This window comes from Bubalus kerabau, chromosome 5 (genome assembly GCF_029407905.1).
Source record: "Bubalus kerabau isolate K-KA32 ecotype Philippines breed swamp buffalo chromosome 5, PCC_UOA_SB_1v2, whole genome shotgun sequence".
NCBI lineage: Eukaryota > Metazoa > Chordata > Mammalia > Artiodactyla > Bovidae > Bubalus > Bubalus kerabau.
The window spans coordinates 135,641,803-135,657,541 of NC_073628.1; the positions used below are offsets into that span (position 1 = coordinate 135,641,803).

General features: G+C 52.6%; 1 protein-coding gene across 2 annotated transcripts in view; it reads right to left on the reverse strand.

Annotated features, from left to right (window-relative positions):
* NAV1 (neuron navigator 1) overlaps nucleotides 1-15,739 on the reverse strand; it is a 192,002-nt gene that overhangs the window by 24,114 nt on the left and 152,149 nt on the right. For both annotated transcript variants that reach the window (XM_055583228.1, XM_055583227.1), the window contains exon 7: nucleotides 385-523. In XM_055583228.1, the coding sequence (XP_055439203.1) occupies nucleotides 385-523 (139 nt within the window). The remainder of the gene's footprint in view (nucleotides 1-384; nucleotides 524-15,739) is intronic.

The window sequence follows — 15,739 nt, forward strand, 5'->3', positions numbered from 1 at the left end:
CGGGACAGGGAGGGCAGGGACGAGGGCGAACGGGCGCCGAGGGGGGCCCTCCTCTGCAGGGGACTCGGGGACCCAGGCTTCCGCCTGCACCCCAGGCCGCTGGAGAGCACAACGCTCACAGGCACCCTCCGAATGGGCGTGGGCACCAAACAGACCTGTCCCCAGGAGAGCAGATCACGCCCCAGGCCTGGATGCTAACGGTTCCTTCCTGCCAGCTCGAGGACTCGATCCCGTGCACGTGGGGACCAATTCCCCAGATTGGTACACGCAGTGTACATGCCACCCTGCTGCGTGCAGGGCACACGCCACCCCGCACACAGGCGCGCCCGGGTCTTCCCGTGGTCGGCCTGGAGAAGGTGGCCCCACGTCTGCACCGGCACCTACCACTATTGTCGAGTTCCTGCGAGACGCCGTGGGCGTGGTGGGCAGGGAGTTGAGTGAGGAGCTGGCATTGAACTCTTCGGAGCTGAGGTTGTCGGAGGCATCACTGAGCCCACTGCTGATGGAGCTGCTCTCATCCCAGCTGCGGGCAGGAGAGAAAGGTGAGCAGTCAAGACAGAAGCCAGGGCGAGAACTAAAGTTCCCTTAAGGAGAGGACGGCTGCACTCCAGCATACAGACAGGCCAAGAGCAGCGAGTCTGGGGGTTAACCCTAGATTTGCTCGCAGCGCAAAGCATGATTTAAACTTGCTTATATTAAACAACCTGGTGATGTCCTTCCACAAAAGGAAGGGACTGGCTTTATTTGTTTCCAAGGCAAAACAATCAACATCAACCAATATGACAGTAATCCAAGTCTATGCCCCAACCAGTTATGCTGAAGAAGCTGAAGTTGAATGGTTCTATGAAGACCTACAAGACCTTCTAGAACTAACACCCCAAAGAGATGTCCTTTTCATTATAGGGGACTGAAATGCAAAAGTAGGAAGTCAAGAGATACCTGGAGGAGTAACAGGCAAGTTTGGCCTTGGAGTACAAAATGAAGCAGGTCAAAGACTAACAAAGTTTTGCCAAGAGAATGCACTGCTCATAGCAAACACCCTCTTCCAACAACACAAGAGAAGACTCTACACATGGGCATCACCAGATGGTCAACACCAAAATCAGATTGATATTCTTTGCAGCCAAAGATGGAGAAGCTGTATACAGTCAGCAGAAACAAGACCAGGAGCTGACTGTGGCTCAGATCATGAACTCCTTATTGCCAGATTCATACTTAAATGGAAGAAAGTAGAGAAAACCACTAGATCATTCAGGTATGACCTAAATCAATCCCTTACGATTATACAGTGGAAGTGACAGATTAGATTAGATTAGGGATTAGGGATTAGATCTGATAGACAGAGTGTCTGAAGAACTATGGATGGAGGTTCATGACACTGTACAGGAGGCAGTGATCAAGACCATCCCCAAGAAAAAGAAATGCAAAGAGGCAAAATAATTGTCTGAGGAGGCCTTACAAATAGCTGAGAAAAGAAGAGACGCGAAAGGCAAAGGAGAAAAGGAAAGATACGCCCATGTGAATGCAGAGTTGCAAAGAAGAGCAAGGAGAAATAAAGCCTTCCTTAGTGAGCAATGCAAAGAAACAGAGGAAAACAATAGAATAGGAAAGTCTAGAGATCTCTTCAAGAAAATCAGGGATACCAAGGGAGCATTTCATGCAAAGATGGGCTCAATAAAGGACAGAAATGGTATGGACCTAACAGAAGCAGAAGATATGAAAAAGAGGTGGCAAGAATACACAGGAGAACTGTACAAAAAAGATCTTTATGACCCAGATAACCACGATGGTGTGATCACTCACCTAGAGCCAGACATCCTAGCATGAGAAGTTAAGCGGGCCTTAGGAAGCATCACTACGGACAAAGTTAGTGGAGGTGATGGAATTCCAGTTGAGCTATTTCCAATCCTGGAAGATGATGCTGTGAAAGCGCTGCACTCAATATGCCAGCAAACTTGGAAAACTCAGCAGTGGCCACAGGACTGGAAAAGGTCAGTTTTCATTCCAATCCCAAAGAAAAGCAATGCCAAAGAATGCTTAAACTACCACACAATTGCACTCATCTCACACGCTAGTAAAGTAATGCTCAAAATGCTCCAAGCCAGGCTTCAGCAGTACATGAACTGTGAACTTCCAGATGTTCAAGCTGGTTTTAGAAAAGGCAGAGGAACCAGAGATCAAATTGCCAACATCTGGTGGATCACTGAAAAAGCAAGACTGAATTCCAGAAAAACATCTACATCTGCTTTATTGACTATGCCAAAGCCTTTGACTGTGTGGATCACAATAAACTGTGGAAAATTCTTCAAGAGATGGGAATACCAGACCACCTGACCTGCTTCCTGAGAAATCTGTATACAGGTCAAGAAGCAACAGTTAGAACTAGACATGGAACAACAGACTGGCTCCAAATCGGGAAAGGAGTGGGTCAAGTCTGTATATTGTCACTCTGCTTATTTAACTTATATGCAGAGTACATCATTCTGCAAATCCCAGTACAAAATCCCAGGCTGGATGAAGCACAAGCTGGAATCAAGACTGCCAGGGGAAATATCAATAACCTCAGTTATGCAGATGACACCACACTTATGGCAGAAAGTGAAGAAGTAAAGAGCCTCTTGATGAAAGTGAAAGAGAGTGAAAAAGTTGGCTTGAAACTCAATATTTAGGAAACAAAGATCATGGCATCCGGTCTCTTCACTCCATGGCAAATAGATGGGGAAACAGTGGAAAAAGTGACAGACTTTATTTTTTGGGGCTCCAAAATCATTGCAGATGGTGACTATAGCCATGAAATTAAAAGATGCTTGCTCCTTGGAAGAAAAGCTATGACCAACCTAGACAGTATATTAAAAAGCAAAGACATTACTTTGCCAGCAAAGGTCCGTCTAGTCAAAGTTATGGTTCGTCCAGTAGTCATGTATGGATGTGAGAGGTGGACTATAAAGAAAGCTGAGTGCCGAAGAATTGATGCTTTTGAAGTGTGGTGTTGGAGAAGACTCTTGAGAGTCCCTTGGACAGCAAGGAGATCCAACCAGTCCATCCTAAAGGAAATCAGTCCTGATTATTCACTGGAAGGACTGATGCTGAAGCTGAAACTCCAATCTTTTGGCCACCTGATGTAAAGAACTTACACACTGGAAAAGACCCTGAAGCTGGAAAAGATAGAAGGCGGGAAAAGGGAACGGCAGAGGATGAGATGGTTGGATGGCATCACTGACTCGATGCACATGAGTCTCAGCAAGCTCCGGGAGTTGGTGATGGACAGGGAAGACTGGCGTGCTGCAGTCCATGGGGTGGCAAAGAGTCGGACACGACTGAGCGACTGAACTGAACAGAACTTTATCTGGCCAAGGAGGATGTTCTATCTGCTTAGCAGAACAGTGTATTATAAAGACAAGGCAATTCTTGGACTGACCTAACTGTACAGACCCATGTCCCCTCCAATCGTAAAATCACCGTGTCTTATTTTTAGATGTGTTCTTTTAGGCATTTCGTCTCCCTTTTCTAAAACTCTCTACACCTGGTAACAAGGGTAAAGAGACTGATCTTTTCAGAGCGGCTTAGACCCATCACTTCTCACGCCTCTCTTTACGGGGTTCACCCCGTTGTGAGACCAGGTCCCACTTCTCAACAGTGAGCCCTGCTGCTCTGGGTGTGGCACCCGCTTTGGGTGCGGTGGCCAAACGCAGGGCCCCGTGCCGAGAGGCCCCCTTTTCTTGCCCGCAGCTTGGAGCACCAGACGGCTGTCAGCGTCTGCCTGAGCGTCTTTCCATCGGCGCCTGGCCCACACTCCCACAGAGCTGGTCCAGCCTCAGCCACTCTCCTGCAGTGCCTTGGCTATTGATTTCTGCGTTTGACAAGTTTCACTGTCAGAGGTTTACTTTTAATATCTGAAATGCCTCCTGCCCCATTCACATCAGACTCCTCTTATGCCATCTGAGCTTGCTACCAGAGGCGTCTCTGTGTTCACACATTATTTTCAAAGCTCAAATTTCATCTTCTACAACCTCTCTTCAAACGTCCTGTTCGCCACGCCTTTTTCCCCACTTCTATTTCTTCCTTCTGGACCCTAACGAGTTCTCAAGGTTCCTGTGAAACCTGGAGTCCCACTTTCAGTTCTGGAGGCTCAGACTGAACACGGACCTTTAGTGAGAGTGCAGTGCATGAACCCGTGTCCGTGGGAACCTCTAAACCCTCGTTCATCAGCTTCGCATGTGTGCTGAAGAGGCTAAAGATGTTTTCCATGAATCTGCTGGTTTCTGGAACACTGTTCCCTTTTGATTTATTTTGAGTTTCATCTCATGGAACAAAAATCAGACACACAAGGCATCTAAGGGCTTGGCCCAGACTTAGGCCGGTCTCCCTGTGATTTATTTGCTGGGAAGAGGAAAGTGGGTGGTTTGGACATTTGGCTTGTTGTTCTGCAGGGACTAATCCAAACACAGTGAGAAAGCAGAGAGCAGGGGCTTGGACCACACCGCAGAGCGAGCTCGACTTCATTACTAGGAATCACGGCCATCATGAAACGACCATCCGCCTCTCCCCCTGCGTGGTGATGTATATTAAATCTCGAGCCTGTCCTGGGCTAAGGTAATCCCCCCACATTTGGAAGAGAAGAGACACTGAGGGGGAAAGATCAATACGGTTGTAACACCCCGTCGGCTCTCCTGGGTCCAGATGAGCTCTCTGGCAAGTACACACACACAATTCCCAGGGTGTTCTCTCAGGTCAAAGGCACAAGAAGTCTGTCCTTCCACTGAACCCTCCACCGAGATTAACTGGTGGTCCTTGAGGCTTCGCAGCAGATTAAACTCTTACGGACAGTGAGGACTCTGCAGTCCACCAACGCCAAGAAACCTGCCCTTGCCCACTGTTAACGGAAAGCCCAAGGCTGCGATGGGGGAGGGGGGACACACGCTCCTCTTGGCTACAAAGACGTCCCCTCCTGAGTCACAGGCCCTCCTCCGGTCGTGAGGCAGCACAAGCCCAGCTGTCGGGCAAGGCTTCCTGGAGAAAGTCCTCTGTAGGTGCTGAAAAAAGGGAAATTCTGTGTTCATGACTGAAGGGGCAGGCATCTCCAGTGGAGAAATTAGACAAGTATCATGCGATAGGCAAGGCTCGAATATCATGTAAAACTATGCAGGGAGAGAGGACAAGCACCCCCATCTGCGGCGACCGCAGGTAACGGCTCCTCGTGCCCCCTGCCGGGCCCCCGCGGCCTGTGCCCGACGCCCCAGCCTCGGGCTCCTGGCTCTCCGGGGGAGCTGTGGCCCGTCTGTGCTGGTTTCCTCTCGTGTTCCAGCGGCGTGCCTCTTGCAGCAGGTTCCTGGAAAAGCGTCCTCGGAAAGCAAGCTTTGTAAGATCTAACACATTACAAAATGTTATTTTTCTCTTTCACGTGTGAGATTTTGGCCGGACGTTGAATTCCTAGCTGAAGATAACGTCCTCTCCAACCGTGAGGGCCCTGCTCCACAGCCCAGCATCTGCTGCTGGCGTTCTGACTCCCAGTCCTTAAGGCTGTGGTGCGTTTCCTCTCTGGGAACACTCAGCACCTCCCCTGGTGTTCTGAGGCATCGAGGACGATGGGGCTGGTGAGGCCCTGTGTATGCGTGAGCTGCTGCCCCGCTGGGCCCCTGACACCTAGACACTCATGCCCTCAGCTCTGCGAAACTTTCTCCAGTTATTCCTTTGACGGTTTCTTCCACTTCCCAGCTCTCTCTCTAGACTGTTACCAGATGATAGATTCTAAGGTTACGATTCTGATTTTCTCTTATTTTCCATCACTACACACACACGTATGTATTTTAAACTCTACTCTTTGGGCAGTGGCCCCAGTTGCCTCTTTTAAGATTTCCATTTCTGCTATCAATACATTTCCATTTTATACAACAGCATTATCGGTCTTTCTCTCAAGGACCTCTTCTCTAAACTCTCAGAGACACTCACTCGTCTGTCTGGAGGGGCAGGTCCACAAGCTCTCTGCGTAGTTCTTGGCTCCAAGTAGCTTTGTTCCGTCTGTGCTGGTGAGACTTCTGGGAGCGCTGATGGTCCATGGCTGACGCGCACCTGTAAGCCTGGCCCCACCCTGAGGTCTTTGGAAGCCCTGTGTTCACAGGGAGGGCCTGCCAATTGTCTCCACTTTCCCCATCTATCTGCCACGAAGTGATGGGACTGGATGCCATTCTCAGTGTTTCGAATGTTCAGTTTTAAGCCAGTTTTTTCACTCTCCTCTTTCAGCCTCATCAAGAGCCTCTTTAGTTCCTCTTCGCCTTCTGCCATTAGAGTGGGATCATCTGCAGGCTGTTGATATTTCTGAGGTTGTTGATATTCCTCCCTGCAATCTTGACTCCAGCTTGTAAGTCACCCAGCCTGGCGTTTCGCATTCTACTTTCCATCCATACGTCCACACGACCGTCCCTGACGGACACTGGCATACACGAGAGGTGTTCTCTAGTGCATTTACACCAGTTCACACCATTAACGTGGAGCCAAGCTTCCCCTCCGTGGCGGATGCTGCAAAAGCGGCCACGCGTCACCGTTCCCACTCAGCCCGAGAGAAGCAGGGAATGCGTCTCAAGAAGCTCAGGAGGGACTGAGTCACACGGGAACCAGACCCGACAGCAGAGGCCACTCGCGGGCGGCCCCCAGCGCTGGGACAGGTGCGCGCCAGCTTGGCAGCTCCCTCTGCGGGGCGTTCACCTCTCAGTCACCCATCTCCTCAAACCCCTCCCCCTCCCCCGCCACAGTGTAAACTTCCCACCTCCTGTTTCCACCAGAAGAACGACTGTTTCTTCCTGTCTTCCTACCAACACCTTAGCTACACCTCCAACTCCTCCTCTTTCCTCACCGCCCAGCCCAGTCCCCAGTCCCCAGACCACCGGCCTGTCTCCTTTTCTTCCTTTACGTCTCTCTTGCTTTTGCTCCGGGTCAAAGCTGGACATGCTCACACTCGAACCCCCGTGAAGGCCTCTACCCACCCCACCGTCTACCGAGCTCCCTCTTCCCGGGATACACCAAACAGCATCAGAAGAAGCCTGACAGCCTTTCCAACACCTCCATTAGTTCCTCGCTGCTGAGACAATTGACTCAAACCCTGCATCCATGAACACGTGTGTACTGTATGATTAAGAACACAAACGTGGTGGCTGGACTCTCTGAATTCAAGTCCCATAAACTTTGCCCAGGGTTAAATTCGATGTCAACATGGTGAACACCAGGGGGTCACATCTACGGGGTGGCATCAGCTGTGGGGACGTTTGATGACGACTGGAGAATCAACTCACCACACAAGGAGGGGAAAGATGAAATGAGACAGGGAATCAGAAGAGAGGAGACAGAGGGCGGCTTCATTCTCCATGCACACCCGGGAACATGACGTGGCTTCGCGGGACACGGGTGGACAGGGTGCTCGTCCCCTTGCCTACGGGCCCCCCTCTCACTCTACAGAAGCACAGACGTGCAGGAGGAGGCTCCTCACCACGTGCGTGACCTCTCTGTGAGGGTTCAGGAGTCCTGGCACCACCATGGGCACCTGACGGGGGGCACGCAGACCCGACCTGCCTGCACGGGCTTCTCCCAGCTCCGCGGGGTGCAGCCAAGGTCCATGCCAAACACCAGCTTCATCCAGGCTCCCGTGGCCCTCCGCGTCACCCTCTCCCATGTCTCCTCATCGCGTCTCGGGCTCTACTGGAGCGGCCGCCTTGCAGGCAGTCTCCCAAGGGGCAGGGCCGAGGTCTGGTGCCGCCGTGCCTCACAGTGTCTACGCAGCAGGAAGACCTGTGAAAGTGGGGTGCACACCCAGGGAAGCGAAAATTACAACCTCCCAGTGCCAGAGATCTGTTCTCTAAGAGTGACTGGCAATCTGTTTCTGAAGGACCCTCACTTCAGTGGGAATCGATAACCTTTCTCTTTGTAGAACTTCCAGATCTCCGCTTGAATTCTCAGTCTATGCAAGCACATGATCCAGCCTGTCTACCGGATTCTTAAAAGTCCTTAGAAAAAGTACTCAACGACCCTTCTGCCAGCTTCAACACCGAGTCAGCTGTCGGTTCGCTGCATCCATTGCACTTCCGCCTGTGATGCTTTCCCGACTCTTCACGAGGCTCATCACTGTTCTTCTGCGCCAGATGCTGTGTGTAAGCACAAGGGAAGCGACACCTGGGAATGGATGCCCGCAGAGCTGAGGGCGGAGTCGGTCTCCCCTGTGGTGGAGCCAAGTCTCGGCTCTGTGGTCACTTTGGTTAAAGTCGGTTCCGAACATCTCGGGGTCCGGATCAAGGCTGCTCTTCCCGTGGGGCTGGGATGTGACTCCAGCCCTCTCTGTGCTCCACAGCCTGGCTGCCGGCTTGCAGGGGCTGCCCCGGGTGCAAGAGGAGGGCCTTGTGCTTGTGGGGTCCTCCTCCGCGCCCCCGGCCCTGCTCTCAGCTTCTTCTGTGCTGTGCGGCTGATGGGCACTGGGTGACTGCTCTGCGCACCCCGGCCGGGAAGGGCCGTCTGCCCCGTCTCGCTACCCTACCCTTGGTCATTGGCTTGTGGCCCATGTGCGCCCAGGGAAGGTGTCGTGGGAAGGACTGGGGCTGGCCAGGATCGTACTTGCTCTGTGACTGTGTCTCCTTGTAGTCCATTCACATGTAGCCTCCAGAAGTTTGTACGGAGTCCAACTATCTCCTTTTCTGCATCGCTGGTAGGTTGACCCCTCTCCCACTGGGCCCCTCGGATGAGAGCAGCCAAGCACTCTTGCTCCCCTGAAACTTAGTTCAGTTAGAACACTCTGTATCCTTGGACACTTATGTTTTGCTTTTCTAGATCGTAATTGTTACTTCTCCAGCTTCCTACCATTGGGTGGAAGTGGCAGTGTACGGCCACTCTGCACTGTTCCCGGCAGTAAATCGCTAAGCCCTCCATCTAGGCTGCGAGCGTGGCGGCCCTGGGCTCGTGTGGGTGCAGCCATCTCCTCTGTGGGAGGAGAACACGGCCGCGGAGGGGAGTGGAGCAACTGGACGCTGCCCTGTTTGTCTGCAGGCTGGGGCGGGCGCACCCTCTGGGAGCTGCACCAGCGCTCACAAAGCTCTTGGCTGGAGTTGTGCGCCCCTCCCAGACGTCGCCTGTAGAGCTCAGTGGCCAAGGGCGCCTGCAGCGGCCAGAGGCCAAGGGCGTGGGCTGGTGGCAGGACAGGCCGGCGACGCACAGGACAGATCCTCAGTTCTCCCTTGTCCCGCACGGTCTTTGGAAGTCAGGCCTGACACTGAACCCAGAATATATGTGCCTGATGAAACCACATTTCTCTGGTTATTTACCACTTTATGGATAAGAGCTCTGTACACAAAATCTTATTTTTACCTGAGAAACATCCAAGACACAACAGACTGGTGTAAGAGCTAGACTGATTGTTTTCTTCTTGTGGAATCGTTTTTACTCCCAGATGGGGCTTTCCCAGTGGCTCGGTGGTAAGGAATTAGCTTTTAATGCAGGAGACGTGGATTCAATCCCTGGGTTGGGAAGATCCCCCGGAGAAGGGAATGGCAACCCACTTGAGCATTCTTGCCAGGGAAGTCCCACAAACAGAGGTGCTTAGCAGGCTACAGTCCATGGGGTCGCAAAGAGCTGGACATGACTGAGCAACTAAACAACAGCTGACTCTGAGGGTAGCATCAGGCAGACAACAAGCCGGAAGCATTCGCAGCTGTGCTCTGCAGCCCGGAGGGGGCCACTGGGACACAGTGCGGCACAACTGAGCGGCTGAGCACACGCTGCTCCCAGGGAGAGTTTACGGAGCTCAAGCCCGGGGTTACAGCCCCCGCAGATGCCCAGGCCCTCCTGGTCTCCATCTGGTATCGTTCCGGTCTGAGTGGAAACTCGCTCCAGGACAGCAGGAGGCCCTCTGACCACAGAGTGGAAAGCCTTCAGGAAACGTCATGAGAAGCAGCCCGAGTCAGACGTGGGAGGCTTCCAGGGCCCAGTGTTGAACCCGCAAGGGTGGCTGTGCCCTGTGAACCCACCGACGCCAGGTGGGCCCCGGGGGAGAGTCACCAACTCGGGACCTGCGATTCGACCCCTTGCAGGGCCAGGCCACTAAACAGGCAGCAGCGAGCGGAGGTGAATCAGCGTGAATCAGGCCCAGGGCAGAGCCCAGCCTGGATGTCACGGTGAGGACAGCGGCTCCCGTGACGGGCCGGCGCGGCTGGGGGTCAAGACAAAGGGAACATGGCAGCGGCATAGGCGCTTTAGACGAGGCGCCCGGACAGCGCGGCGGCCCTGCAGCTCAAACTGCTCTACTTCAGGGAGCCGGAAAGGTGGACAGGGCTTGGTCAGGACCAGCCTGAGTCAGAACCACACACGGAAAGAGACTCCAAATCACTCTGTCCTCCCCACCCTCGCACTAGGTCTGAAGACAGCCACAGCCTCCCTGCTCACCGTCCAGAATGGAACGTGACGACCGAGCCCTGCGAGGCTGCCGCCGCTGTGGTGGGAGACAGCTGACCACGGGGCGCCTGCTTCCCTCCACCCTGAGCAGGTGGGGCAGCACCTGTTTGTTGCAGAACTGGGGAGAGGGTTTTTTTTTTTTTTTTTTCAGTATTTTTTGTTTTGTTGATGTGGACTCTTTTTAAGTCTTCATCGAATTGGTTACAATGTTGCTCCGTTTCATGTGTCTGGTCTCCTCTGGCTGCAGGCTCCTGGGATCCTAGCTCCCCGATGGGTGTGAATCTGCAGCCCCTGACTGGAGGCGCAGTCTTAACCACTGGACCGCCAGGGAAGTCCCTGAACTCTTCAAGCAGGAAGACGCTGGGTCCTGGATCTGCGTCAAACAGCAGGGGTGACGGCCTGTGCTGCCTGAGGCCGCGCCTAGTGCCGCAGAGCGTCTTGGATGCCCCTCAGTGCACACTTCAGGAGGCCCTGCCCTTCGCAGTCCTCCAGGCCCTTTCAGGAAGGTGAGCAGCTCAGATGGCAGCCAGGCCTTCCTGGAGCTCGCTCCCAGCTCGATGATGGGTCCTGACCTCACAGCTGGCTGGTGAGGCTCCCTCTCTGTCCCCTTGGTTACCAGGCAGTCAACTCTTGTTGTTTAGTTACTAAGTTATGTCTGACTCTCTTGCGACCCCATGGACTGTAGCCTGCCAGACTCCTCTGTCCATGGGATTTCCTAGGCAAGAATACTGGAGCGGGTTGCCATTTCCTCCTCCAGGGGATCTTCCTGACTCTCCTGCACTGGCAGGTGGGCGCTTTACCACTGAGCCACCTGGGAAGCCCAGCCCCTCGTAGGTCTGTGTAACAGGGCAGCCACTGGCCAAGCACATCTACACACCGAATTCCTGAAACATGGCCGGTCCAAACTGAGATGTGTGGTAAGGTTTCACATTTAGTACCAAAGTCCAAAGACTTTGTATGAAAAGAGAATGCTCTGTATCTTATTAATAACTTCATATTAATACTTAAATGATAATATTTTTAGATATATTGGATTAAATAAACCTTGTTATTGTAATTAATTCCACCTGTTTAACTTTTTAAAAACGTGTGTACTAGGGAATTTCAAGTGACAGATGTGGCTTGCACCGCTCCTGGAAGCTGTGTCTTGGAGGAAACTTTTGGTTGACAGACTGTCCACCTGGAAGAGGCGGGGTTCATTGACTGAGGCTGTGGCTGCAGGTCAGTGCCAGCTAACCTTCCCCGGACAGCACCAGATGTGGCAGAAGCACTCGGCACTTACCCTGAATGACTGGCCACGGTCCTGAGCATCCAAGAGGTTAAATCAAACAAATGATACAACGGGGCCAGAAAGAAGACGAGGCGATGGAGGAGTCTCAGGGAGACTGAGCACCTGAGTGAGGTTCAGTTCTGAGAACGACTGGGGCCACACAGAGACCGGCGTTCTGCTCAGGCGTCGCCAAGCTCGCGCCGCCCCGCTTGGCCTCAGCTCTGCAGGGCAGGCCGAGCGCAGCTTCACTACATGTCTGTGGTTTGGCCGAGGCCACAGCGAGGCAGCCGGGTCTGGCCGAGGACAAACTGCAGAGAGATTTAGAGGAAGAGGGGGCGGGGCAGAGAAGAAGCCAAAGTAAACGTCTCGCGCTAGGGGTCTGCCAAGTCTAAGGGTAAAGCTCACCAGCAGAAGGAACTCTGAGGACCTGGTGACCAGAGTCCAATAGGAAACAGGAGGATGTGTACAATTAGGGGAATTTATTTGGCCCCCTTAGTATATGGCAGTCAGCTCATACCCCTCGCCCCGTCCCTAAGAAAACTGAGGGCTTCAGCAACTTGTTACAGACACTTCCTGGACTGCAGATCCGCTGAATTTTGTCCAACTCTCAGATGCTGAGGCTAATTTTGTGAATGGGCTGGGGACCCTAACATTCACATTTAATCTCTGCAGATCCCACAGCACCGTTTTGGAGCCCGTTACTCTGTGAGGTCTGGGGCAACCCCTCGGTGATGAATTCTTACTCAGACCCAGCCTGGAAGATTACAAAGATGAACACCACAGATTCAGGAAGTGTTCCTGGAGGTCACCCCCGACTCAAGTGAAAGTCAAGAAAATCAGACGCCATGCCCTCCTGTACTTCGATCATCCCACTGAGTTGCGGAATCACCATTTCCACTGCCGCCTCTGTCTGTCAAGCGGCTCAGCTCCTAGTTTCCACGTGGGCATCTGGAGGGACTGCTATAAACACACAGGCTGCTTGGCCACCGAGAGCATGAATGGCGCCCTCCTGGACTCATCCCTGTCCTAGATCCCTGCACCCTTCCCCTGCCAGAGTCGACCACCGTCACCACCCAGCATGGCCTCCTCCCCTCTCCCGGAAGGGTTACGGCAGAGGGATACGGCCCCCCCGGCCTCAGCAGAACCCCACCTGGTCAAGATACAGCTTGTGTCCGAATCTGGAGGGAGACCGGCTCACTGGCAAAAGAACGATTTAGAGAATCATCCCGCGGGCTCCGAGTCCTTAACCGGTCTACAGGACCGGGTACTCCTGATCAGCCTGCGGGCAACGTAGAAAGTTCTGTGCATATGTGCAATTTTTAAGTGTCTGATCACACCTTTGGAGTCTCAAATGTCTGTGACTCAGAGAAAAGTTCTTTTAAATTATCATCTTGCCTCCTAACACCCTGCTTCAAGCATGGCCTTCTTGGTCCTGGCATTTAATCTCTGCCCTGAGGTTAAGACAGTTTCTCCCACTTAGACCACTGTTACAGACTGAAATGTGTCCCCCAACATCCTTAAGTTGAGGCCATAACCCCCAGTGATTATATTTGGAGCTAGGACCTCTAGGGAGGTCATTAAGGTTAAGTGAGGTCAGGGGGGTGGGGCCCTGATCCAACAAGACTGATTATTTAATCTTTTAAGGAGGAGGACCCGCCAAGCGAGGACCTTGACTTGGCCAGAAGACAGGTCTCACCAGAAACCAAGCACCCTGATCTTAGAATCCCAGCCTCCCCGACTGCGAGAATTGATTTCTATTGTTTAGCCTCCCAGCCTTCGGTATTTTGGTACAATTAGCTGATTCTGTACTCGTACATGAGAACATTGCAGCCTGACCACCTCCAGGGTCCAAGCAGATTTCAATTCAGCGGTTTATTAACATGAGGTTTTTGACTGTGATACCACAGGTCATTACAGTTCCCATAAAGCACCCAGGGCCATCAGCGGGCTCAGCAGAAGGTGCGGGCTGGGAGGGCCGAGGAGGCAGGAGTGAGCCGTGGCTGCTGCTCTGACTTGGCAGGGGTGTCCTGCTGGAGGAAACCCATGTTCTTATGATGAAACCAGGTTTTGTGTGTGCTCCACTAACGATACCATACGTGGTCATTCAGCCCTGCAAACAGCTTGGCCAGCACTTTTTGGAACAGAATGGCTGCAACTGGATTAGAGGAATCAGTGTATCTCACTGGCATCTCCATGTGGGAAAGGATAATTGCAGGGTGGTGGGCGAGACAGAGAAGGGAGAGGACGGGGAGGAATGAGCGAGGGTTTCCGAGGTGTGGCTTATAGCTTTGCCGTGTCAGCTGGCGGGGCCAGAGCACAGGAAACAGCCGAATGCGGAGCTGTTGAACGGGAGTCTCTCTAATTAGGACCAACTGCGGGTGAGGAATGCTGACTCGGCTGGCCGAAGCCCGATGGTGTTCTCTCCTGTTTCAGAGATTCCTACTTTCTCAGAGGTAGGAGTGAAACAAGGCACTTCCCTATTTTTCAGAGTGAAGAAATTAAATGCTTCACAGAGTGAAACGTAACTGGGAATTTGAAGACAGGGAGAACCCTGCGGGACACAGCCTGCCCGCCTCCGGAGGATGCAGGGCAGCGCGGGGGCTGTTCCCTCAGCACTCGGTCCTGCAGCTGAGTCCCCTGGGCCTCAATCTCCCCAGGTATAAACAAGTCATCCAGCACCTCCCAGCAGGATGTTTTGAAAGTTGAACATCTGGGAAAATAATTTTGATTCCTAACTTGGACAAAGAAAATCTTGACAAAAACTAACGCGTCACAAAATTAAGGTGCCGAGCGTTAAAAGCGATCCCAGCATGAGTGTCCATGTCTTTGTCAAGAGGAACAGTCAACAGCGTGCTGTCTGGGACCCATGGCCCCTTCGCTTCCTAAAGTCGACACAGACGTCCCGTTTCACAGACTTTTGGAAAGGGATGAAGATGCTGTTAGCACTGACGTTTCGGGAGACACTTCCTGCTTCCTCCCCACACCCCTGGCTCTTCCGGAGGCTCTTGTCAGGACGGCCTCACCCAACTCCCAAACCCCTGGCTGCTGGAAGGGATGCCGTACTGTCCTTCTTGCACTTCCACACCGTCTTTAAACCAATAAGGAATTAAGAGACAACTGATGGCACTCTGAAAAGCCGGGAAGCTTCAAGTGCCTAGAGCAGGACTTGGCCAAGTTTTTCCTGTAAAGAACCGGTCATCATGTTAGCCTTTGACAGCCATGTTCTATGGCGGCCTCTCAGCTCTGCCCCTGGAGCAGGAAGGCAGCCACAGACAGTAAGGAAATGAAACTCAAATTTCATTTGACTTTCAGGTGTCACAAAATATTCTTCTTCTTTTAGTTTTCCCTTTCACATCACTTAAAAATGTGAAAACCATTCTTTGCTTTGTGGGCCAAACCAAAACAGGCGGTGGACCAGATTTGGCCCAGAAGGCCAAAGTTTGCTGACCACTAGGCTAGAAGAAACTAGAGCAAAAAGGAAAATAACTCTTCAGCTGACAAGTCCTGGACCAAAAAGCAACTCTAGACTAAAAAAGACCTCTACTTTTACTCCCTTTCAGTGCCTTTCTGCTCCAACCTGCTGGGTTTACAAGTCAAAACAAGATTTTCCTACCAGCAACGTTACTGGCTCCTTTTGACACAGGAAAATAAAAGGTAAGGGGGTGGAGGGAGGAGGCAGGAGAGGAAAAGAGAAAGAAAAGAGGAAGCTCTATCTAGGCGGGCCTGCCCTTCGCCATTAATCTTCCACCAGAAGGAGGCACTGCCTTAAAACAGGATGAGAGAGATTCAAACATGTGCAGTTTCAAGAGTGGATGACGTGGAGCTGACAGAAGCGAAGCCTTTTCTAGTGAGAAGCACAGACCTTGCCCCAGGGATGGGGCAGACTGGGACGTCCCTCTCCCTGGTTAGGGTCACGGCAACAGAGGGGTCCTGTCTCCAGATCGAAAGCAGCCTGGGAGCGCAGGTCGGGCACTGGAAGAGGTGAAGGCGGTGCAACCAGGACACCTTCCGCTCTCATAGATGCAAGCACCCGGCTGGGTGGGA